The 25,031-nt window shown below is 50.1% G+C and overlaps 2 protein-coding genes across 14 annotated transcripts in view; both read left to right on the forward strand.

Annotated features, from left to right (window-relative positions):
* The window catches only part of PLEKHA4 (pleckstrin homology domain containing A4), a 32,545-nt gene extending 21,816 nt beyond the window's left edge, over positions 1–10,729 (forward strand). For 12 of the 13 annotated variants that reach the window (XM_067018578.1, XM_067018572.1, XM_067018579.1 and 9 more), the window contains 4 exons: positions 6,970–7,131; positions 9,383–9,441; positions 9,851–9,963; positions 10,265–10,729. In XM_067018578.1, coding sequence (XP_066874679.1) covers positions 6,970–7,131; positions 9,383–9,441; positions 9,851–9,963; positions 10,265–10,527 — 597 coding nt within the window. In that variant the 3' untranslated portion in view covers positions 10,528–10,729. Of the gene's footprint in view, positions 1–6,969; positions 7,132–8,407; positions 8,470–9,382; positions 9,442–9,850; positions 9,964–10,264 lie in introns of those variants that run through there. The other variant, XM_067018580.1, reaches the window with a different exon arrangement.
* Positions 10,730–11,087: 358 nt separating this feature from the next.
* On the forward strand, positions 11,088–24,924 carry HSD17B14 (hydroxysteroid 17-beta dehydrogenase 14). The gene is given in 9 exon segments (XM_067019641.1): positions 11,088–11,282; positions 11,792–11,830; positions 11,947–12,029; positions 12,547–12,612; positions 23,893–23,997; positions 24,247–24,314; positions 24,431–24,434; positions 24,436–24,528; positions 24,619–24,924. Coding segments are annotated over 9 exon segments (720 nt in total). The 5' UTR covers positions 11,088–11,194; the 3' UTR covers positions 24,793–24,924.
* The last annotated feature ends 107 nt before the right edge of the window (positions 24,925–25,031 follow it).

Below are 25,031 nucleotides of genomic sequence, written 5' to 3' on the forward strand. Positions count from 1 at the left end.
AATAAAATGTACGAATATGCATACGAAATGGGATAAAAGCTATAAATAACATCACCATTTAAATGTCAAGTTAAAAAAAAATAACAATGAATTACTTAAATGGAGTCAGGGGAATAAAAATAGCTTATAAACATCAGGCGCTTTTTATTTTTTGGAGTTATTTATCTTTTTGAATTTTATTTTATTTATTTTTTTATACAGCAGGTTCTTATTAGTTATCCATTTTATACATATTAGTGTATAGATGTCAATCCCAATCTCCCTATTCATCCCGCCACCACCACGCACCCACGCCACTTTCCCCCCTTGGTGTCCAGACGTTTGTTCTCTACATTTGCGTCTCAGTTTCTTCCCCAGGCGCTTTTTATTTCTAAGGAAAATGTCCTGGGTTCCTGATGCCTGCAGCCAGTATGCAGTTTTTGTTTTTTGATTTTTTTTTTACGGCGGTGGGTGGTTTATCCTTGCTCTTCACGGAGTGTGAAATTCTATTGTTACAGGCTGTATGTAGAGATGCCACAATTTCTTTTTTTTTTTTTTTTTTTTTTGTGGTACACGGGCCTCTCACTGTTGTGGCCTCTCCCGTTGCGGAGCACAGGCTCCGGACGCGCAGGCGCAGCGGCCATGGCTCACGGGCCCAGCCGCTCCGCGGCACGTGGGATCTTCCCGGACTGGGGCACGAACACGCGTCTCCTGCATCGGCAGGCGGACCCCCAACCACTGCGCCACCAGGGAAGCCCCACAATTTCTTTTTTAAATTAAAAATTTTTTTCTATTGAAGTATAACTGATTTACAATGTTGTGTTAGTTTCAGCTGTACAGCAAAGTGATTCTTTTCCATTATAGGTTATTACAAGATATTGAATATAGTTCCTTGTGCTACACAGTAGGTCCTTGTTGTTGATCTATTTTCTCTACAGCAGCGTATATCTGTTAATCCCCAATTCCTAATTTAACCATCCCTCCCTTTTTCCCTTTGGTAACCATAAGTTTGTTTTCTATATCCATGAATCTGTTTCTGTTTTGTAAATAAGTTCATTTGTATCATTTTTCAGATTCCACATATAAGTGATATCATATGGTATTTCTCTTACTTCACTTAGTATGATAATCGCTAGGTCCATCCATGTTGCTGCAAATGGCTTTATTTCATTCTTTTTTTTTTTAAATAGCACTTTTGTTTTTTAAAATATTTATTTATTTATTTTTGGCTGCTTTGGGTCTTTGCTGTTGCGCACGGGCTTTTCTCTAGTTGCGGCGAGCAGGGGCTACTCTTCGTTGCGGTGCGCGGGCTTCTCATTGCGGTGGCTTCTCTTGTTGCGGAGCACGGGCTCTAGGCGTGCGGGCTTCAGTAGTTATAGCACGCGGGCCCAATAGTTGTGGCTCGTGGGCTCTAGAGCACAGGCTCAGTAGTTGTGGCACATGGGCTTAGTTGCTCCGCGGCACGTGGGATCGTCCCGGACCAGGGCTCGAACCCGTGTTCCCTGCACTGGCAGGCGGATTCCTGACCACTGTGCCGCCAGGGAAGCCCCTATTTCATTCTTTTTATGGCTGAGTAATATTCCATTGTATATATGTACCACATCTTCTTTATCCATTCATCTGTCGATGGATGGTTGCTTCCATGTCTTGGCTATTGTGAATAGTGCTGCCATGAACATTGGGGGGGTGTGTGTGCCACAATTTCTTGTTTGCATAATAGTAATGCCCAGGAAAATCGCAGACACGTTCGAAACATTTCGGATGTCGGCTTTTTCTAGGCACTGCCAACTGTGTCTTGTGTGTGTGCTTGTGGCTCCAGCACGCCCGTGAGCAGACCACGTGAGCCCGGCATCCTTCAAGCCTGTCATTGTTATCTCGCATTGCTGTCGGCGATTTTTCTTTTTTTTTTTCTTTTTTGGCTGCACCATGCAGCTTGTGGATCTTAGTTCCCTGACGAGGCATTGAACCCAGGCCCTCGGAGTCCTAACCACTGGACCACCAGAGAATTCCCTCGGTGACAGTTTTACAGGAGCATAGCGATATTATGGAGCTCTCTGATCCACTGTATACATTTTTTTCAGAACTCAGTTTTCATCAGCTGTTGTGTTAGCAAACTCATCAATTGTAATTTCTGACCTGCAGGTGCTCTGCCACCCAGGTATTAAAATATTTTACATCATGGGCTTCCCTGGTGGCACCGTGGTTGAGAGTCCGCCTGCCGATGCAGGGGACGCGGGTTCGTGCCCCGGTCCGGGAGGATCCCACGTGCCGCGGAGCGGCTGGGCCCGTGAGCCGTGGCTGCTGCGCCTGCGCGTCTGGAGCCTGTGCTCTGCAATGGGAGAGGCCACAACAGTGAGAGGCCCGCCTACCGCGCAAAAAAAAAAAAAAAAAAAAAGTTTTACATCATATACTTCTTTAGTGTTGCCAGCTGATGCTCTGGTCTTCATGGAATGTTCTAGCTTGTTTCATGATCAAAGGCCATTCAGGGGCATCCAGTTACTTCCCCATGAACACAGGGTCCGGGTCTTCAGGTTTTGCCTTCTGCAGAGTTTCTCTACTCGTCATCAGTTCCTGGTGTCACTGTCCCAGTAAAACTTCTGCAACGTGTCTTTCTGTTCATGTCACATCACATCTTGAGGGTCCTATTTAGTGAGATGTCCCCATAGAGGCTCCACAATCCTGTTCCTGACGTGATTCTACTTTCTGAGCTCTTTGAAGTGACAGCTGCTTCTGTTTCTTTTCACTCTCTTTGGGGCGATCTTTGGCTCTTTTTGACACCTTCAGAGAGCGATTAAACTAGAAGTCATAAGTAACGAAACAAAACACAAAGCAAGAAAATTGCAGTTGACGGCAGAAGCCCGGTGGGTGTGACTCAGGCAATGCCTCACGTCGCGAACACTGGGTGCGTATTGGCACCGATTTAGAAAAACAAATGTCAGTTTCGGATTTTTTTTTTTTTTTTTTTTGGAAATGACAGATAAGAAATTTGGGGAACTGACTTTGAAGGTGGAGCCAACAAGTTTGCCATTCTCATTGGTGCTGGGGTGGTCCTTGGCCTCTTGTGGGCTGGGCTTTGTCCGGCCACTGGGGTTCCTGAACTGAATCAGGCCAGATCCCAGGCATCAGGAACCTCAGCCACAAGCACTATCAGAACAAGCAGAGGTGTGTGCTGAGATGGGGAACGCACGAGGCATTGGGGGACTTCAGGGGACAGCTCCCAGGCAGCCTGAGCATGTTGGGGTTGTTTTCCTGGAGGCAGACAGACCTTGAAGATTGAGTTCGAATTTATCCCTGGCAAAGCAGGGAAACAGCTAGTGCAAGCGTCCAGACTGAAGTGGGGATTTAGGAAGCCAGGGCTTCTGCTAGCCTACAGAGTGCCTTTTTGTGAATTAGAGACAGGCTCCACCTTCTGCGTGGACGGCACCTGGCGTGGCCAGTGGAGGGCTTAGCCCTTGGGCAGTGAGCAACCCATACGACCGCACATGGTCACTTGGGAGCACAGAGCTCTGACCTCTGGAATGCCGTCTGCCAACTGCAGGGTTGTTCAATGCAGGTCCACGAATTCCTCAGACCTTTCTCGACTGCCAGGCTCTACAAGGCGAGGTCCCCAGACCAGTCCCTGTTTTCAAGGACCTGCTCTTCTGAGTTTGCCGTGTAGTGAATCTCTGCATCACAACCCCTATTCTTCTGTGGCTTCCCCTATCCTGAAACTGGCAAAGGGGTCCGGCAGGAAAAGTATGGCTGATGGACTTGGCAGGACCTCTCCGATGCCCGCTAAGCCGTCAGCAGATGACCAATCCAAGTAGAGTGTCAAGATCAGTTGCTATCTCTCCCCTTCTCCATGACCTTTGGCCAGTGCGGGAAGAAATCCCGAATTCCCTTATTTGCTCATGATACTGGTCTTCTAGGGACCAGTCCCTGTGGAAGGTGTTGGGGCCGCCCTGCCATGAATTAGTCCTGATGCTGGAGTCTGATGGGGGAGAGGCAGGAATGCAACCCTCATACACATCCGACAGGGCTGAGCCATCGCATAGCGGGACTCGGAGCATTGGGAAACCTTTTGAAGTTTAGGTAAGGTGAGTCTGGATGAATGAAAAAAGTTTGGCCATGCAGGAAACAGTACTCCAAACAGGAAACAGGCTATGTACGCAAAGGCACGGAGGGGATAAAGAAGCTGCAGCTGTGTATCGGAAACAAAGCCGAATTTATTACTTGCTTAAGCAAGACAGACCTCTTGTAACATACAGTCGCTCTGAGCAAAGCGGAGAGCTGATGTCATACGGCGTAGAGCTCGGAAACCGGTGGACTTTCGGGTGTAGGAATTGCTCGACCTTAAGATGCGGAAGCTTTGTGTCTGTTGTTGATTGGCTGATTTTCAGAAACGCGGGGCCATCGTTGATTGGCTGGCTTTCAGGAGCGCGGTTCCGGGGATGCAAGTTACGATTGCTTGTTCGAATAGGTGGTGCTGTTATCCGCCCCCCCCCGCCCCGCCCTTGGCAGTGCCACGCGGCATGCGGGATCTTAGCTCCCCAACCAGGGGTGAAACCTGTGCCCCCTGCAGTGGAAGCGCGGAGTATTAACCGATGGACAGCCAGGGACGTCCCCTCGAATAGGTTTAAAAGCATTTTGGGTGCGTCCTTATTATCCGTGGAAACCAAGTAATCAATCTGTCCTTTCTTAGGAGGAGAGGAAGTTTATTCTTAGCGGTGTGTATAAAGGACATGGATTGTTGGAACTGCGCCGAATAACACTTAATCTTGGGAATGGCTCCTCCCTCAGCCGCACCGCGGCCAGCATCCAGCGGTGGGTGTAAGGTGCTCGGTATTTCAGAGCTGATCATGGAAAGAGATATGACCACTACGTGGCAGTAGCACACAGAGCTTTAGTTGGTCCACACTGACAGATTTGCCTGTGGGAAAAGTCCCTCCCGGCGTGAGACCCTCCAGAGGTTACTGCTTGGGGGCCCCTGCCCAGGAGGAGGGGTGGGGGCGGGACAAGGGAACTCCCACGAGAGAGGGAGATTAGAGAAGGGACTTAAGGGTCTAGGTGATGTGCTTAGCAGCACAGAGGGGAGTCTCTGGGTCAGAGAGCGCCCAAGGGCAGCAGCCTGTTGGGGGCTTTGTTTGTTTGTTTGTTTTGGTCCCGCCGCGAGGCATGCGGGATCTTAGCTCCCCGACCGGGGATGAAACCCGTGCCCCCTGCAGTGGAAGCGCGGAGCCCTTAAAACCACTGAACCGCCAGGGAACTCCCCTGCTGGGGGCTTTTATAGCTACAGGTTGATCTTACCTATGGCTAGCAGATGCTGGGGTACAACTTCACGGAGTATTCAAAGCAGGCAGGCTGTAAATGGCTAAAGATATCCGTCTACTTGAGCTATCTTTGAAACAAGGGATGTGTAAAAGTTTCAGTTTGGCCCTAGCAGGCTTTTGGGTCAGTGGTCTGGCCTGCCATGAAGAAATAAATGACACAAGGTCAATTTGCAGGGACCATGATGTATCTAACAGGTGGGCATGCGACTCAGGATCGACCAAATCGGAGTCACGCAAACTGCAGTGATTGGTCCTACAATAGCAACAGATCTAAGCTGTCTGCCTAGAATGTTCTAGTTGGAGACTGCAATGGAGAGTTCTCTCCCCACCCCATCCCCTTTGTTTTTTGCTTAAACAATAAATTTACCGTCTTACAGTTCTGTAGGCTAGAAGTCTGAAATCAAGGTGTTTTCAGGGCCATGCTTCTTTTAAAAAATTTTTTAATTAATTAATTAATTTTAAAATTAATTAATTAATTAATTAATTAAATTTAATTAATTAATTTATTTATCCGCGCTGCACGGCGTGTGGGATCTTAGTTCTCTGACCAGGGATCCAACCCGCGCCCCCTGCAGTGGAAGCTTGGAGCCTTAACCATTGGACTGCCAGGGAAGTCCCGGGCCACGCTCCTTCTGAAGGAGCTGGGGAGGGATCCGTTCCTTGGCTTGTGTCATCATAACTTCACTTGTCACGTGGCGTTCTCCCTAGGTGCATGTCTGTGTCCAAATTACCCCCTTTCCGGAAGGATAACGCGTTTGCAGCTCTGTTGGTCACTTTCCTGCCTGTAGCATCCCAGATGTCTGACAGCCTTCCTTCATTTTGTCCCATCTCTGTCCCCTTCAGTTTGACTTGGCAGCTTTTCCGCTGAGTTGGTTTACTGGATCCACGCATCATCACATGCCTAATGTCTCAGCAAATGGTTTTCCGGACACACCTCTTCAGAACAAGCTTCCTTGCAATACACATAGGCTGAGAATGTTCCAAATGTTCAAGTTCAAGTTCCCCTTTGATTTCTCTCTGTCCTGTTGCATTTTAAGTTCTCTAGGCTATAAGTAAGTGTTCATGGTCAAGATGTCATCAGAACCATATTTCTGGTAGCTTCTGGTAAAGTTCCTTGGCTTGTGGCAGCATAACTGCAGTTGTCACATGACAGTCTCCCTGTGTGTCTCTTCTGTCTGGTTTTGAGGGCGAGAGCGAGCCTGTAAAGTCCTCCCTCAGACAAACCCAAAGTCATCCTCCTGGCGATCTAGTTACACGATGCATCTCATTCTTCCTTTTAATGTTTTCAAAGCTGATTCAGAGGGGGTTTTTTTGTTTTTGTTTTTTTAAAATCACAAGCAACCCGGAGTCCTGACTACCACTGCAAAGAGACTTGATCTGTCCAGGGAAGTTGGGTGTTTGTCAGTCTGGGGCTTCGGGTTTGAACAGGGCAGCTGATGGAGTTGAGGCTGGAGAGGTGGGTAGGGACCAGGCCACAAGGGGCCTCCAGTGCCTTTGTTCTGAAAGCGCTTGGGGGCCATGGAAGGACTTGAGCAGCAGAGGCTGTGCTCCGGGTGTAGAAGTAGCCCTCGAGGTCCAGGGTGAACTTATTGGGAAGGGCAAGGCAGGGGGCCGAGAGGCTCAGGGAAGAGAGAAAACGGAGGCCAAGGTTGCAGTATCACGGTGTTTCTCATCTCCCCAGGTCCCCCTGGCCCGGCCCCGGATGAGTGCTCAGGAGCAATTGGAGAGAATGCGCAGACACCAGGAGTATGGACGGCCTCTCCCTCGCCCAGCCTCCCCCCGGCTCCTCACTCTGGGAAGGACACTGTCCCCAGCCGGACGCCAGCCTGACGCAGAACAAAAAGTGAGGGAAACGGGTGGGGCAGTGAAGCAGCAGTGGGTTCTTAGTTCCTAGTTGGAGCCTCAGTTTCCCTCTCTGTAAAATGGGGATGTTTCCTTCCTCCGTACCCAGAACAGGTCTCCAGATTTTACCCCGCTGTACCTGTGCTGAAATCAGCATCCTGGCTCCCTTATCGGTAGAAGACAGGGTGGGCCAGAGACAACATCTCCACCTCACCAGCGTTCTCCCTCCTCGGGGAGGGGGTGGGGGTCACAGGTCTGGATTGGAAGCCCAATTTTCCTTTCCTGTTACTATGTGTTGTCAAAGGCAAAAAAAAAAAAAAAAAAGAAAAGAAGAAAAATTGATCAAGTAAGGAAATAGATTTTATTCACGTTATGGTGATGGGGAGAGGACTCCAGATCCAAAGATCAGAGTGGTCCAGGCAGGACGGTATTTTTTGTTTGTTTGGTTGCTTTGTTGTTGTTGGTTTTTTGTGTTTTTTTTTTTTTTTTTTTTGTTTTTGTTTTTTTTTTTTGTTTGTTTTTTTTTTTTTTTGCGGTATGCGGGCCTCTCACTGTTGTGGCCTCTCCCGTTGCGGAGCACAGGCTCCGGACGCACAGGCCCAGCGGCCATGGCTCACGGGCTCAGTTGCTCCGCGGCATGTGGGATCTTCCCGGACCAGGGCACGAACCCGTGTCTCCTGCATCGGCAGGCGGACTCTCAACCACTGCGCCACCAGGGAAGCCCCTGGTTTTTTGTTTTTTGTTTTCTTTTGGCCACGCCATTGCGCAGTGGCTTGTGGGATTTTAGTTTCCCCACCGGGGATTGAACCCAGGCCCTCTGCAGTGAGAGCACGGAGTCCTAACCACTGGACCGCCAGGGAGTTCCCCATGGATGGTTTCATCTTAGACTTTTCTAGGAAGGAATTAGACAAGTGGGGTGATTTTACAGTTGGGATTGTTTTTGTAAACAGGGAGCATCTCACGTCAGCTGAACAAACATTTATCTCTATGTCTCGCTAGTTTGCGGGGGTGGAAAAAGAGTTCAGCTAATCATTTATGACAAAAGGAATGTGAACTTGGAGGGTCTGTTTCTGGCCTTGTCACAGGTAAACGGGGTGGGGGGGGGGTCATCTGTGAATCTTGTCGATGAAAATTCTATTAAAAACAAATTAACAAGAAAAAAAGGGAATTTTATTTGAGCCAAACAGGATTATAACCTGGGAGACAGACTCTCAGAAAGCTCTGAGAACTGTTCCATGTGTTAGAAGTCAAAAGGCACACTCATATCCATTTTCCAGACAAAGGATCGTACATACATCAAAATGACATGCTGATGGGCTTCCCTGGTGGCGCAGTGGTTGGGAATCCGCCCGCCAATGCAGGGGACACAGGATCGAGCCCTGGTCTGGGAGGAGCCCACATGCCGCGGAGCAACTAGGCCCGTGCGCCACAGCTACTGAGCCTGCGCTCTAGAGCCCGCGTGCCACGGCTACTGAAGCCCACGCACCTAGAGCCCGTGCTCCGCAGCAGGAGAGGCCATAGCAGTGAGAGGCCTGCGCACCATAACAGGAGTGGTCCCTGCTCACGCCAACCGGAGAAAAGCCCAGCACAGCAGTGAAGACCCAATGCAGCCAAAAAAAATAAGATAAATAAAATAAATAAATGTAAAAAAATAATAATAATTTTTTAAAAATGACATACTGATATTTTTACATTAAAAGTTCAAGGATACATAGTCTAGGGAAGAACATACAAAGCCAGCAGCAAGTCACCATGATCTCCTACAGAGTTGGGAAAGAATACTGTTCTTTTAAGAAGTTACATTGGTAGTGTCGGGAGAAAGGGGGAAAAAAATGATCTTTACGATAGAGCAGGCGCTTCCATCTCTGAGGAGCTCTGGTTAATGTGTAATACAGATGCACACTGCACATTAGGGAGGGAGGGAGGAGACTGAAGCACACAGAGAATTTTATGTTTAATTTTTCTTGTCCTGCCTTAAAATAACAATTTTACTTCATCAGTCTTATTTAAGTTATATGGAGAAGAGGGGTTCTTTGCAGTAAGCCTTTTACCAGAATGCAAAAGGACTGATGGGGGGCGGGGGGGCGGGCGGTGATTTTCCGAACTCTCCTTGTTTTCCAGGAGTTCAGGTAAAGTTAAAAATTGGCAGTGTCTTTGGGGCAGTTTTATCCCCTTTCTGAGCCCCTTCACCCTCAAAATGAGAACATGAGGACTTCCAGATGAGGAATTCTAATGCCCCAATTCCTTTGCAGCCTGTCTTGGGACACTCAGGAGCCCAGAAATGGCTTAGAAGCTCGGGGTCCTGGAGCAGGTAAGGAATTGGAGATCTGGGCAAGAAGCAGGGAAATCAGCAAAGGGGAGGAGAGTAGCATTGCTATTAATGTCTCCTGAGTACTCGTGAGTACTAAAGTACAGATCGCAGAATCTTTTAGAGACGCTCAAGTTCCTGAGAAATCAGAAAGCCCTAGTTCGCAGTGAGAACTGCGGTTCCTTGGTCTATATCAAACTCCGCCCCTCCGTCAGGAAATCGGAGAAAATTTCCGGGAACCGGACTACAAATCCCACAATGCACGCGGGCTTTTTAAAAGAGGGTCGCGCCCAGTTTAAAATCCTTTAGAGGCACGTGCTAGGGACTACGACTCCCAGAAGGCCACGCGGGGCACTGTGGTCCTTACTCTACTGGCTAATTCTACAAGTTCCCCAACTCTCTTTCTTTCTAGTCCAAGGAACACCACCCCTTATTTGCCGACATCCGAAGGGCACCGGGAGCGAGTTCTCAGCCTCTCTCAAGCCCTGGCCACTGAGGCGTCGCAGTGGCACAGAATGATGACAGGTGAGAATGGGCTGGGGACTTTGGGCTCCTGGGTTTTAGGGAAGAGGGAGTCGGAGGCCTGGAATCGTCGGTGCTGATGGGTAGGGGTCTGAGGAATCCTTTATCTTTATGAGGAGAGAGCTGGACAGGGCTTGGAAGTTCTAGATCCCAGGAACGAGGGGCCCAGGGTCCAGGAATTCTGGGTCTGGGAGAGGAGGGACCTGGCAGGTCGGACTCCTAAGTCTGAGAGGAAAGGCCTGGGAGAGTCTGGACTTTTGGGTCCCAGAGTTTGCAATTCTCATACCCCATTTGTCCTCTCCAGGTGGAAATGTGGAGTCTCGAGGAGACCCTCTTCCCCCTGCCCCGCCGCCTCCGTCAGAGCCCCCGCCCCAGGTGTCCTCCCCCCCAAGATCTCCTCCAGCTGCCAATTCCCGCTCCTCGGGGTTCTCCCGCAGAGGTAGTGGGCGCGGCGCAGGCCCCGCCTCCTGGGAGCCGACGTGGGATTCCGGGATCGCCCCTCCCGCCCTAACCCAAGACGAGGGGGCGTGGCCTCTTCGAGTCACTCTGCTGCAGTCCAGCTTCTGACCCGCCTACACGTGGCAACCAATCAGAGAGTGAGGGCGTGGCCTGGAGGTACCTCCCGGAGATCTGGAGCCTCTCCGGGAACCTGGGGGCGTGATCTGGTCCCCTCCGGTGGCCTAGAAGAGGAGGGGTTTCTATGGCCAAAGTTTGGTTTTCCCAACACTTGTCCAGATTTGGATTAAAACTTTGAACTTTTAGTGAAGAACTTTCTGTCTGTTTGAGGTTGTTACACTGGTGTCTCTGAGGGGTAGAGCCGGAGTAGTGGGCTTCTGGGCCCCGAGGGAGGAGGGGACAAGGACCTCGGACTTGTAGGTCTGAGGTAGGAGGAAGATCGGGGTCCAGATTACTGGTTCTGAGGGAGGAGGGGGCTGGGGTCCCGGATTCCTGGATCTGAAAAAAGAGAAAACTAGGGACCTGGAGTTTGGGGTCCGAAGGCAGAGGGGGCCAGACGCCAGTTATCCTGAGTTTGAGGGAGGAGGGCTTTGGGGATCCGGACCTCTGGGTCTGAGGGAGGACGGGGCTGGGACCAACCTTCCGGCTTCTGGCTTTCCTGGCAACGCCCCCCAGGGCCGGGCTTCCAGGATCCAGCCCCTATTTACCGTTCGACCCCAAGACCTCACCGGACTTCGAGGTGGATAGAAGCCTGGAGGGAGTGACAGTCTCGCGCGGGATGGCAACGGGAACGCGCTATGCTGGGAAGGTGGTCGTCGTGACCGGGGGCGGGCGCGGCATCGGAGCCGGGATCGTTCGAGCCTTCGGTGAGGGGGGTCTGGCTGGCTCTGAATATTGGGAGTCTGGGAGAGGAGGGACCCTGGGGGGCTAATTAATGGGTGTGGAAAGAAGTATCTTCTGTACTGGAATCTAGATTCTTATCTGATAAAATGCCATTTGCAAAGTTAATGAAAAGATAGGCAGTGGTAGCCTGGGGCCCGAGATTCTGGCGGATTTCCAAACGCCATTGACTCCCTTTCGGCGGGTCTCGGTAATAGCTACGAAACGGGTGGTTTGGGGGAACATGCCTCTTGCAGATTTAGGGTTTACTCTGGAACCCAGGGATGGAGGCTCAGGAGCTCCAGCAAGCACCTGGAGCAGCCAAGGAGAATATGTGTCAAAACTTCTGCCCTTTGTCCTAGGGGATTATCATGAGACTTGAGGGTCACGAGGGGAGCATAGTGGGAGACGGCCCCGCTTCAGGTGGCCACTAGAGGGTAGCAGAGGGCTTCGCAAAGGCCTGTGATGGGGTAATCTGTTCTCTTCCCATCCTCAGTGGAAAGCGGTGCCCAAGTGGTTATCTGTGACAAAGATGGTGAGTGGGGGGGTCCCTCAGTCCTCACCCCCACCCCTCCAGGAGGAGTCCAGGCCCCCAGAACCTTCCTCCCTCAGACCCAAGAGTCCAGACCCCCAGCCCTTCTCTTCCTGCAGAGTCCGGGCGTCGGGCGCTGGAGCGGGAGCTTCCTGGCACTGTCTTTCTGCTCTGTGATGTGACTCAGGAGGAAGATGTGAGGGTGAGCGTATTTTCTGTCCCTACCCCCGGTATCTCCAATTGCTCCTCCACCCCGCCCCAGGCTTTTGCACATGCTGTCCCCTCTGCATTTCCCCCTTCTGGCTAAATTGTACCTGTCCCAGAGGTTTCAGCTCAGTATCATTTCAAGGCTTTCCCTAACTCTGCCGGCCAGGTCCTGCGTCTCCTGGGAAGATTCTCCTTTATCTCCCACTCCTTCAAGGCTCTTGTCACACCTGTCATGTGGATTGGGACAAATAAATTCCTCACAGTGGGTCTCTTTCTGTAAGAGTTTTTCTCTTTCCTCAGGGTTTCTAGTCCTTCTCTTTAGCCAGTATGTCTGACATCTGCCCCCGCACCCCAGCCCCAGGTCTCTGGAGTCGTGACCAGAGTGTGAATGTCACCAGCTCTCTAGTCTCTGGCCCCTCAGCTGTGATCCTATTCCCACCTCGCTTTTGGACCCTCAGCTCCACAAGGCCTGGTGCCAGCACTGTTCACTCACAAGATATCTTTCTCCCCAGACCCTCGTTTCTGAGTCCATCCACCGTTTCGGCCGCCTGGATTGTGGGTCAACAGTGCTGGCTACCGTGAGTCATGAGTCCTGAGGGCTGTTCTCCACTGGTATCAACCCACCTCCTAGCTTCCCACCCCAATGCTGGCTCTGTTCCATCCCTGCTGTGTGCCCCCAGGCCTGTGCCCTTAGCCCTTTTATGCATCCGTTTCTACATCTCTAAAATGAAAATCACCATCCTTGTCATCATTATAGGGTCGTTGTGAGTATTGAATAGTGTAACTGCTCGGCCTCATAATTACCGGAACTGTCTTGGGCAAATAGCTGCCATTTGCAGCCTCAGTTTCTTATCTATGAAGTAAGACTGATGGCCCTTCTCTTTTTCCATGACTGAGAAGATGTACTCTCTGCACATGGTCTATAAGGCTTGGTGTGGAGGCTTTGAAGGGAAATTGTCATCAGCTTCATGCTTACCCTTCATAAGAATGCCTCACATTGGTAAACCGAGGCTCAGAGAGGTGAGCTGATTGGACTGGGGTCACACAGCAAGGCCATGGTAGAAAGAAGCCTCTCTTATTGGCTGGGCAACTTTGAGCAGTTGATTTACCCTCTCTGGGCTGTACTTCCCTTCTCTGTTGTAAGAATTTAGAGACGGCAGATACTAGTGCATCCTTTCTCTCTGTGTCCTTGATCCTTTCAACAGATATTTATTGAGCATCTACTATGCCCCACATTCTGTCCTAGGGACTGGGGATTTAGCAGTGAACAAAATTGACCAAGCATTCCTGTCCTCATGGGATTCACATTGTAGAGTAAGGAAATAGACGAGAAAAGACAGATGCAGTTAATCCTCATTATTTGTGGATTCCGTATTTGCGGACTCACCTCCTTGCAGGGTGGGTTGTAACCCCAGAATCAGTACTCACTGTGCTTTCCCGGTATTCACGGACATGCACAATCCCAGCTCTGGCATCTGTGAGTGGGGCAGCCTCAGGCAAGTCACTTAACACTTCCTTATTTGCAAAATAAATAAAATAGAGTCTGTTTTTAGGATTTAAGATTATAATATTTACATTAGATAGCCATATAACTATATACATATACGTATGCACGTATATACATACACATATATATCCTGTCTTAGTCTGTTCATGCTGCTATAACAGAAATACCATGGACTGGGTGGCTTAAAGGACAAACATTTATTTCTCACAGTTCTGGAGGCTGGAAAGTCCAAGATCAAGTCAGAAGCAGATCTGGTGTCTGGTGAGGGCCTGCTTGCTGGGGCCTCACATGGTGGAAGGAACGAAGGACCTCATGGGGGTCTCTTTTCTAAGGGCACTAATTCCATTCAAGAGGGAGCCATCCTCATGACCTAACTCCCACAGAACCCCACCTCCAAATACCATCACATTGGAGGTTAGGATTTTAACATATGGAATTTGGTGGGGGGGACACAAACTTTCAGTTAATAGCATGTATATGTTATAATGTAATATTATATATATGTATTTCCCCTGGGAGCAATGGGTCAATAGTCACTAATTCAGTGTTCGCTGTGACTTTGTGGACTATAGCTGCCTCGAATAAGGATAATTGATTGTATATATTAGCATGTCTGGTAGCGATAAAGGCTATGAAGAAAAATAAATCGGATTGAGGGCTTAGAGAATGGCAGGGGCTGTTTCGGACAGAGGGTCTGGGGTGGATTCTCTGAAGATGTTTGAATCGTTCTCTGAAGGAAGCAAGGCCGTAAACCCTGTGTCTCCAGGAGGAATAATCCAATATTTCATTAACTTTCCATTGTCTTGTTTCCCATCTCTCTGTCCTTTCATCCACTTTGACTCTTAAAGCCTTTGGAAGGTTCAGGGTCCATTTTTCCCTGTTTCTATTTTTTTTTTCCTGTTCTTACTCCTATCTTTCCTGCTTCTTTTCTTCTGAATGTTGATTTGTCTGTCCCTCTTCCATCCACCCAGTTCTTTCTATTTTTTAAAAAAATATTTATTTATTTGGCTGCACAGGATCTTAGTTGCGACACGTGGGATCTTTTAGCTGTGGCTTATGGGATCTAGTTCCCTGACCAGGGATCGAAGCCAGGCCCTCTGCATTGGGAGTGCAGAGTCTTAACCAGTGGACCACCAGCAAGTCCCCTCTTTCTATTTATTTAACAAACACATTTATAGTACTAAGTGTCAGGCGCAAATACTGACTTGTGAAATTTCTAAGCCTGAGAACAAAATGTTATCATCATCCTGCAGAGGAGGAAACAGGCACAGAGGGGAAAAGTGACTTGCCTAAAGTCACACAGCCAAGAAGCGTCAGAGCTAAGATTTGAACCCAGGCCTTCTGGCCCTGAGACTGGTTTTTTGTTTGTTTTTTCTTTTGATGCTCCCTTTTAATTTTTAAAATATTTGTTTATTTATTTGGTTGCACCAGGTCTTAGCTGCGGCTCCAGGACTCCTTTAGTTGCAGCTTGCCAGCTCCTTAGTTGCGGCATTCAAACTCTTAGTTGCGGCATGCGTGTGGGATCTAGTTCCCTGACTGGGGATCAAGCATAGGCCTCCTGCATTGGGAGCGCAGAGTCTTATCCACTGCACCACCACGGAAGTCCCTGCTCCTTTTAATTTTTTATATTGAACTATAGTTAATTTATAGTCTTACGTTAGCTTCAGGTGTACACCATAGTGATTCAGTATTTTTACAGACTCTATTCCATTATAGGTTATTTCAAGATAATGGCTATAATTCCCTGTGCTATACCATATATCCTTGTTGCTTATCTACTTTATACAGAGTAGTTTGTATCTGTAGTAGTTTGTATACTCCTAATTTGTCCCTCTCTCCTTCCTTCTCCCCTTTGGTAACCACACGTTTGTTTTGTCTGTTTCCATTTTGCATATATATATATATATATATATTGTGTGTGTGCTAGGCGGGCCTCTCACTGCTATGGCCTCTCCCGTTGCGGAGCACAGGCTCCGGACGCGCAGGCTCAGCGGCCACGGCTCACGGGCCCAGCCGCTCCGCGGCACGTGGGATCCTCCCGGACCGGGGCACGAACCCGCGTCCCCTGCATCGGCAGGCGGACTCTCAACCACTGCGCCACCAGGGAAGCCCCGTGTGTGTATTCTTTTTTTCCCTTCCTTGGCCGTGCCGGCGGCATGTGAGATCTCAGCTGCCCTACCACGGACCAAACCTGAGCCCCTTGCATTGGAAGCACGGATCCTTAACCACTGGGACCACCGGGGGCTTCCCGTGTGTGCGTGGCTTTTTTTTTTTTTTTTCTTTCTCTCCCTCCCTCATTAATTGCCAGCATTTTTAAAAAGAGAGAAATTTCTCACAATCAGCTGGATTTCTGGTTTCTCTTGAACAGTTGGCCAACTGGACCCATGGCAAGGGCGACAGTCTGCTAAATGTGACCCGGCGCCCCACTGTACCCCAATCCCCAGCTCTCGCTCCTTGGCTCCTGACTCTGTTACCTGTGAGTGGCTGGAGCAGAAGCCTCACATGAGGGTCTAGATATGGGGTCCACCTGCCTGGGTTCTCTGTCACTTCCTACTTGTAACATCAGGCAAGATACTCAGTCTCTCTGTACCTAGGTTTTCTCATCTGTAGAAGGAGGCTAATGGTGGTAGCTAATTCACAGCGTTGTCCTGAGAACTGAATGAGATTAAATTAAATACCCACAAAGCCTTTAGAACATATCTGGCACAGAGGTTACTGTCTGCAAGGTATTATTGTTTATCGCGAACCTTGCCCCATTCTGTTTCTTGCTGCCAATCCACCTCACTCAGATTTCAGTCTCTGAGATACATATTGGGCAAATGAATCCTGGGAGAAGTAGAAGGGAAAAGGTGAAGTTTGAGCTGAACCTTGAATGGGAGGGAAGGAAGTAGAGAAGTAGGACACAGCGTGTTTCACTTGCCAAAAGAGTGTGCAAAGGCCCTGGGGCAGAAACCACCTGGGTGTATTTTAAGAACAGGAGACCCTCCATCTCCATCTCCCTTTAGCAATTATAAGCATTTTGTTAAGCTTGTTCTATCCATTGCCTCCTGCCTTCTCCTACCTGGACATCATATAATTTCATTAGTAAGAACTTCATAAATACTACCAATGGATTAGAACGTTTATTTATTTTTACTTTGACGTAATTTTTTTAAAACTTTATTTATTTATTTATGGCTGTGTTGGGTCTTCGTTTCTGTGCGAGAGCTTTCTGTAGTTGCGGCGCGCGGGGGCCACTCTTCATCACGGTGCGCGGGCCTCTCACTATCGCGGCCTCTCTTGTTGCGGAGCACAGGCTCCAGACGCGCAGGCTCGGTAATTGTGGCTCACGGGCCTAGTTGCTCCGCGGCATGTGGGATCTTCCCAGACCAGGGCTCCAACCCGTGTCCCCTGCATCGGCAGGCAGATTCTCAAACACTGCGCCACCAGGGAAGCCCCTATTTTGACATAATTTAAGACTTATTTAAGACTTATTGCCCGGATAATACAGAGGAGTCCTGTATACGCAGACTCCCCGTCGTTAACATTTTACCACATTTGCTTTATTCTTCTATCTCTCTATTTGAGAGTAAGTTGCAAGCATGATGTCTATCTACCCTTCAGTGTTTTGGAGGGTATTTCCTAAAAACTAGAACATTCTCTGTCACAATCATAGTAACATTAACATTGATATCATGATCTTAGCTAATCTAGAGACTTTCTTATTCAGAGTATTAGAATTCTTATCACAGTACCATGGCCACACCTGTGTTAGTTGGGGTTCCCCCAGAAGCAGAGTCCAGGTGGGGATTGAAGGGCAGGATGGATGGAAGGCGATCCCAGGAATCGCTGCCTTCAGCCCGGGGAGTGGTTGCCAGGAAGCTGATGAAGGGTGTCACCAAGCAAGTTACCACCAAGCAGGGCACCATCCCCTGGGGGCACTCTGGGATTCAGCAAGAAACAAGCACCTCAGAGTTGTCCCCCCATCTAAGAGGCAAGGGAGAGCCAAATATTGTTTTAACTTAAAAATACATTTGGTGGGGGCTTCCCTGGTGGCGCAGTGGTTGCGGGTCTGCCTGCCAATGCAGGGGACACGGGTTCGTGCCCCGGTCCGGGAGGATCCCACATGCCGCGGAGCGGCTGGGCCCGTGAGCCGTGGCCGCTGAGCCTGCGCGTCCGGAGCCTGTGCTCCGCAACGGGAGAGGCCACGACAGTGAGAGGCCCACGGACCGCAAAAAAAAAAAAAAAAAAAAAAAAATACATTTTGGGGTCTTCCCTGGTGGTCCGGTGGTTAGGACTCCACACGTTCACTGCCAAGGGCCTGGGTTCAATCCCTGGTCTGGGAACTAAGATCCTGCAAGCAGTGTGGGGTGACCAAAAAAAAAAAAAAAACCAAAACAAAACATTTAACTTCATGTTAATAATTAAAATTAAGACTTTTTTACATGACCAAATTACTATTAGATCTCCTAAGAAAATTAACAGTAATTTCTTAATACCATTTAATACCCAAGCCCTATTTAAATTCACCTAGTTGTTCCCAGATGTCTTATTATAGTTGGTTTGTTCACACCAAGCTCCAAAGTCTGCCGATTGCGTTTGGTTTTGCAAAGGGCAGAGACTTTTGTCTGCTTCTTCCTGCCTCTATCCCAGTGCCTGCTGTAAAGAAATTTGTCAACATGTGTAAGTTGCTGCCATTATCACCACTGTCATCATTATAACCATCATCACCATCATCACCACCCTCATCATCATTGTAACCATCACCACCGTGACTGCCATCACCATCACTGTCACCATTATTAAACCACCATCATGACCATCACCACCATCATTGCCATCATCATTATCGTAATCATTATTTACCACCACCATCATGACCATCTTCACCATCATTGCCATGACCGCCATCACCATCATTCCCATCACCACCATGACTGCCATCACCATCACTGTCACCATTATTAAACCACCATCATGACCATCACCACCATCATTGCCGTCATCGTCATTGTAACCATCACCACCATCACTGCCATCACCATTATCGTAATCATTATTTACCACCACCATCATGACCATCTTCACCATCATTGCCATGACCGCCATCATCACCATCATTCCCATCACCACCATGACTGCCATCACCATCACTGTCACCATTATTAAACCACCATCATGATCATCACCACCATCACTGCCATCATCATCATTGTCATCATTTACCACCATCATGACCATCTTCACCATCATTGCCATGACCGCCATCATCACCATCATTCCCATCACCACCATCACTGCCATCACCATCACTGTCACCATTATTAAACCACCATCATCACCATCTTCACCATCATTGCCATCATCCCCCCATCATTATCATCATGACTTTCATCACCATCATCATCATCATCACCACCACCAATGTCCCTTGAAAGCTCTTTAAATGTTGATTCTGGGACCCCAGGCCTCCTGAATCAGAATCTCTGGGTCTTTGGCCTCCCTGGTGGATTCTGACACAAGCCAAAGTTAGCCATTCCCTAGGCTAGAGAAAACAACAGAGGAATTAGGGATATTTATATAGTTAAGGAAATGAGATCTTGTCAGTAGGGATCACAGAAGATGTTTGAGCACAGGAGTGTCCATTGTAGACTCTAGGAGCTGGGTTGGTTCTTAGAGACCTATCCATTCGTTCACCTATTTAGTCATCAAAGACTGACCAAGCATTCGTAGGTGCTGGGGATACACCACGTGGTCTTTGCCCTTGTGGAGTTTATAGTCATGGGGCAGCCAAGTGTTACTAAATAAACAAGAGTTGAGTTTATGTGGGTGAGTGCGTCCTGGTGCTGGTTTGTTCTGGGAGTCAGGGTAGGCTTTTTGGAGGAAGTGAAACATGAATGACATTAACTAGGGGAGAGGTGAGGCAAAGGGAGGGCGTCAGGCCATTAAGAGTCTGGTGGGTCCTTGATGGAGCTACATGGAGATGCAGGTGTTCCTGGCAGAGAACAGGACGGGCAGAGGCCTGGCGGTGGGAGAGAGTTAGGAGCTCTCAAGGTTCTGAGTGCAGTGAGTGAAGGGGGTGGTACAGGAAGGGGTTGGGGGGCAGATATATCAGGCTTGGATGGCCATGCTGAGGTACCTGGTCTTGACCTCAAGAGCAATAGGAAGCCATAGAAGATATCTGAGCAAGGAAGTGATGTGAGCCCAGTCATACTAACAGATCATTAGTAGTAACAGATCATGCTGTCTCTTGTATGAGGAACAAATCTGTGGGCAAAGTGGAGTGAGAATTCATGTGAGGAGATGATCGTACTTGTGCACGTGAGAAGAGATGACCTTCAAGGCCTCACACACTCTGGCCGCTGTTGCTCCTCTGATCTCACTTCCCACCACAGCGGCCTCCTGGCTGCCAAACACACCCAGCCTGGTTCTGCCTCAGGGCCTTTGCACTTGCCGCCATTCTCTCTGCCTAGCATGGTTTCCTCTAAGAAATGCCTACAGCTCACGCCTGGACTCAGAATGCTCAAATCTGGGACTTCCCTGGTGGCCCAGTGGTCAAGACTCCACGCTTCCACTGCAGGGGGCATGGATGGGTTCAATCCCTGGTCCAGGAACTAAGATCCCGCAAACTGTGAGGAGAGGCCCCCAAAAAAAGGATGAAAAAAAAAAAAAGCTCAAAACTCACCTTCCCAAAGCCCTCCCTTGGGCATCCTGTTTGAAACTGCACCCAGCCCAACACTCCCATTCCCCCTCCTCCTGCTCTCCTTCTTGTTTCATATCCCTAATTACACTCTAGAACATTCCATAGTGCACTTGTATCTGTTTCTTGCTGCCTCCCCATGGAACCTGGGCTCTACGAGGGCAGAAGTCTCTCCCGGTCTTGTTTCCTGCAGCATCCCCAGCATTCACCCCAGTGCCTGGCACATAATAGGTCCTGACGAAATGTTTGTTAAATGAATTAACGAGGCGGAGGGAATTGTAGAGATTCAAGAGCTCCTTGGTGATGAGTCTGATGAGGAACTGAGGGTGAGAGAGACTCCGGAAGACCCCCAGATCTCCCGGGTCTCCGGCTTGAGAAACTGGGTGGGAGCGGGCCCCATGTCAGAGGCTGGGAACCAGGAAGAGGGGCAGATGTTAGGGGGAGACAATGGGGTAAGTTTTGCACTCGAGACATGGAGATGAAAATGCCCGAGGGGGCCAGGTCAGGAGCTCCAGAAGGGGGCTCCAAGGGAGATTTAGGAGATGCTGGTGGAAACCCAGCAAAGTGGGGGGTTCCCACGGCAGGGCGCGGAGAGCAAGAAGCAGACCCAGGAACCTGAACATTTAGGAGACCTGGAGTCAGGCCAGGGAGAGCTTGTAGGAGTTCTCTGAGCGAGCCAGGCTGTTTCAAACCCGGGCATCTGAAGGGAGGAAGGGAAGGAGGGACAGGGAGAGTCAGCAGGTCTCTTACCAGCAGGTCCTTGATGCAGCTACACAGAGGTACAGGCGACCTTGGCAGGAGGAGTGGGGGAGGATGCCTGCCAACGAATGCCTGGGTTAGGGTTGGAAAGGGGCCACAAGGAGCGTGGGACAAATATTGATTGAACGCTAGCTGTGTGCCCAGTGCTGAGATGAGGGTGGTGAATAAACCCGTCTCAGCCCCCATGGACCTCACCTTTGCAGGTTGGGGGAGGGGAGGGAGTTAAACAGCTGGGCAGGGAGCGATGAGGATTAAGGAGAGAAATCTGGCCAAGGCAGGGCCTGGGGAGGCAGGGTTTCAAGGCTGGTGAGAGTGAGGGGAGACAGGGAGGAGAAAAGAAACAGAAGTTTCTTTTTCTTTTTCAGATTTTTTTTTTTGATGTGGACCATTTTTTGTCTTTATTGAATTTGTTACAATATTGCTTCTGTTTTTTGTTTTCATTTTTTGGCTGCCAGGCACGTGGGATGTTGCTCCCCGAGCAGGGATCAAACCTGTACCCCCTGCAGTGCAAGAGTGGAGTCTTTTTATTTATTTTTTTTGCTGTATGCAGGCCTCTCACTGTCGTGGCCTCTCCCGCTGCGGAGCACAGGCTCCGGACGCGCAGGCTCAACGGCCATGGCTCACGGGCCCAGCCGCTCCGCAGCACGTGGGATCTTCCCGGACCGGGGCACGAACCCACGTCCCCCACATCGGCAGGCGGACTCTCAACCACTGCGCCACCAGGGAAGTCCCAAGTTGTCAGAAGTTTTTATTTGCTTATGGGTTTTGGTCTCAGATGGCCAAGCCACAAATACTGGCTGGTGACCGATCACGTGACCCTCTGAGCATCAGTCACCCTTTCGCTCCTCAGTCTCCTCAACTGGAGAAAGGGGCTGTCGACTAGACCTCATTTTAGGGTTGTCATGAGGATTAAATGAGCTAATCTGTGTAAAGAGCTGAGAACAGGACTTCCCTGGTGGAGCAGTGGTTAAGAATCTGCCTGCCAACGCAGGGGACACGGGTTCGAGCCCTGGTCCGGGAAGATCCCACATGCCGCGGAGCAACTAAGCCCGTGCGCCACAACTACTGAGCCTGCGCTCTAGAGCCCGCGAGCCACAACTACTGAGCTCGCATGCTACACTACTGAAGCTTGCGCGCCTAGAGCCCGTTCTCCACAACAAGAGAAGCCACCGCAATGAGAGGCCCGTGCACCGCAATGAAGAGTAGCCCCCGCTCACTGTGACTAGAGAAAGCCCACACGCAGCAAAGAAGACCCAGCGCTGCCAGAAATAAATAAATTTTTTTTTTTTTTTTTTTAAAGCTGAGAACAGGGGCAGGTGCATAATAGATCCTCAATAAATTCATTCATTGATGCCAAAGATATTTATTGAACACCTACTATGTGCCAGACACCTTAGTATGGGGGATGAATCAAAATAAGAAATTCCAACCGTCCCTCACAGGTGTTTGCATTCTGGTGGGAGAGACACAGGATAAGCAAATAAGCAAGTAAAAAAAAATATATATGGCATATCAGAAGGAGGTGTGTGACACAGGGAAAAGGAATCAGGAAGAGGGCTGGGGACCCAGGGGTAGGCAGGTTGCATTTTTAAATAGAACAGTCAGGGAATCCTCATTGAGAAGACAACATTTGAACAGGATTTGAAGTTACTGAGGGGATAGTATTGTCCCACTTTAGCCTTGAAATTGTGGACTGAATGTCCCATGTCCCCAGAAACCCTTCAGTCCTGGGCAAACTGGGGAAAGTTGGTCACCCTAGGAGTGAGTCACATGCTGTGTCAGGAGAAACATTCTGAGCAGAGGGAACAGCAAATGCAAAGGCCCTGAGGTTGGAACTCGGGGAGTGTTTGAAGATACAGCACTGAGGACAGGGTGGAGGCCGTCTTTGAGGGAGTGGAGGTTAGAAAAAGCTGGTGGGGTGAACCGGAGAGTGAGAGCTAATTTAGCTTCCCATTCTGAGTATCCCTTGGGTGAGCCAGCTGTGCCCATTAATCTTTGGTGGCAGGAACAGTCCTTGCCCCAGGCAAGCAAGGGGAGGGATAGAATTTGAGTTTATTCAAGGTCATGTGTAATGGAAGAACAGAGAGACCGCCTGGGAGGGAGAGAGAAGGAAAGGGAGAGAGAGGACTTCCCTGGTGGCGCAGTGGTTGGGAGTCCGCCTGCCGATGCAGGGGACACGGGTTCATGCCCCGGTCTGGGAGGATCCCACGTGCCGCGGAGCGGCTGGGCCCGTGAGCCGTGGACGCTGCGCCTGCGCGTCCGGAGCCTGTGCTCCGCAATGGGAGAGGCCACGACAGTGAGAGGCCTGCGTACCGCAAAAAAAAAAAGAAAGGGAGAGAGAGAGAGTTGAGAGTTAGTTTAGGGACCTCCGGATAGCCAGGGGTTGCCAAGTCTGTTGGCAAAATAGGGAGTACATTTCATGAAGTCTTCCCATGTCACATTCTGACCGCAGAGCTTTCCCTAAAACTCAGAGAAACCATCTTCCCCTCCACGGATAAAAGAGATTCCTCCCATTTTTGTAAAATATGCAGTCATCTTGGTCTCTCTTGCATTTTCCTCTCTTGTTATGGACAGGAGTTTTGAGTAATATACAAAGGCCTAGAGAGAGCGACACAGGGACCCTGAGAGAGGGGGACAAGGACACAGAAAGGGGAGGCAGAGACAGAGAGAGAGAGGCAGGCAGTAGAAGAGACAGAAAAATCCCTTCCAGACAAGGAGAGACTCCTTAAGGGGTGAGACCCAGAGACCCTGGGGCAAACCAGAGGAGGTGCACCCAGAACCCTGGCTGCTGTCCCTACAGGGACCCAGATCAACTAGTGAGCATACCCGGGAGATGATCATCAGGATGCATTTCAATGGGGCGGGGGGAGATCCAGGGGCTTGGGTGGCTTACCCTGCCTTCTGTCTCCCCAGCTCGCCCTTCCTCACCTGCGCAAGAGCCGGGAGAATGTCATCAACATCTCCAGCCTGGTCGGGGCAATTGGCCAGTCCCAGGCGGTTCCCTATGTGGCCACCAAGGTACACTACCGAGGTACCCTGCCCCTTCCTTCAGGAACCTCAGCCCTGAGGCATGGCCACCTGTGACATGTTGTTATACATCAAGGGTCTCCCAAGAGACAGAGCCTGGTGCAGCGCAATGAAACCTGCAGGGAGAGCGTGACTTCTCTCTTCTGATGCCCCTGCTTGATGCCCCGTGGTTGGGAGGAGAGAACAGAAGGAACCTCATCTTCTCTGGTCTGAACTTTCTCCATGCCCCGTCTTCTGCAGGGGGCAGTAACAGCCATGACCAAAGCCTTGGCCCTGGATGAGAGTCACAATGGTGTCCGTGCCAACTGGTGAGCAGCTCCACATGGGCTGAGAGCCTCCTGGGGGAGCTGGGAAGACTGGGAGTGATCCCAAGAGGCAGAGTTTGCGGCAGACTTCCCTGACCCCCTCTCCTGCCTCACCCCAGCATCCCCCCCAGGAAACATCTGGACCCCACTGTGGGAAGAGCTGGCAGCCTCAACACCTGACCCCACAGTCACAGTCCGAGAGGGCATGCTGGCCCAGGTAGGAGTGGGAGCCAGGGCCAGGTGGCATGGGGGTGGCGGTCAGGTGGTGGCTCCTCTTGACCCTCATTTTCCCCTTGTCTCTCCCCAGCCCCTGGGCCGCATGGGCCAGCCAGCGGAGGTGGGGGCTGCTGCTGTGTTCCTGGCTTCCGAAGCCAGCTTCTGCACTGGGATTGAGCGGCTAGTGACTGGGGGTGCAGAGCTGGGGTATGGGTGCAAGGCAGGTCGGGGCGCCCCCGTGGAGGCCCCCACCATCCCTTCGTGATCTCCCACATTTCCACTTGGGCCTCCCTGACTAGGGCTCTCCCACCCAAAACTCAGTCTCCCAAATTCCAGTTTTCCCCCACAACTCTAGACATCAAGCCCACTTACCAATGTGCCAGACCACCGCACAGGTTCCCATAAAAGCGCTCTGCAGCCAGAAGGAGGAAGGCATCATTACATTTATTTTTGGCCCTTTATGAGTCCTACCACACCAGGACCCCATCCCCCCTCCCCACCCAG

Source organism: Kogia breviceps, chromosome 18, assembly GCF_026419965.1.
Source record: "Kogia breviceps isolate mKogBre1 chromosome 18, mKogBre1 haplotype 1, whole genome shotgun sequence".
Lineage (NCBI taxonomy): Eukaryota > Metazoa > Chordata > Mammalia > Artiodactyla > Physeteridae > Kogia > Kogia breviceps.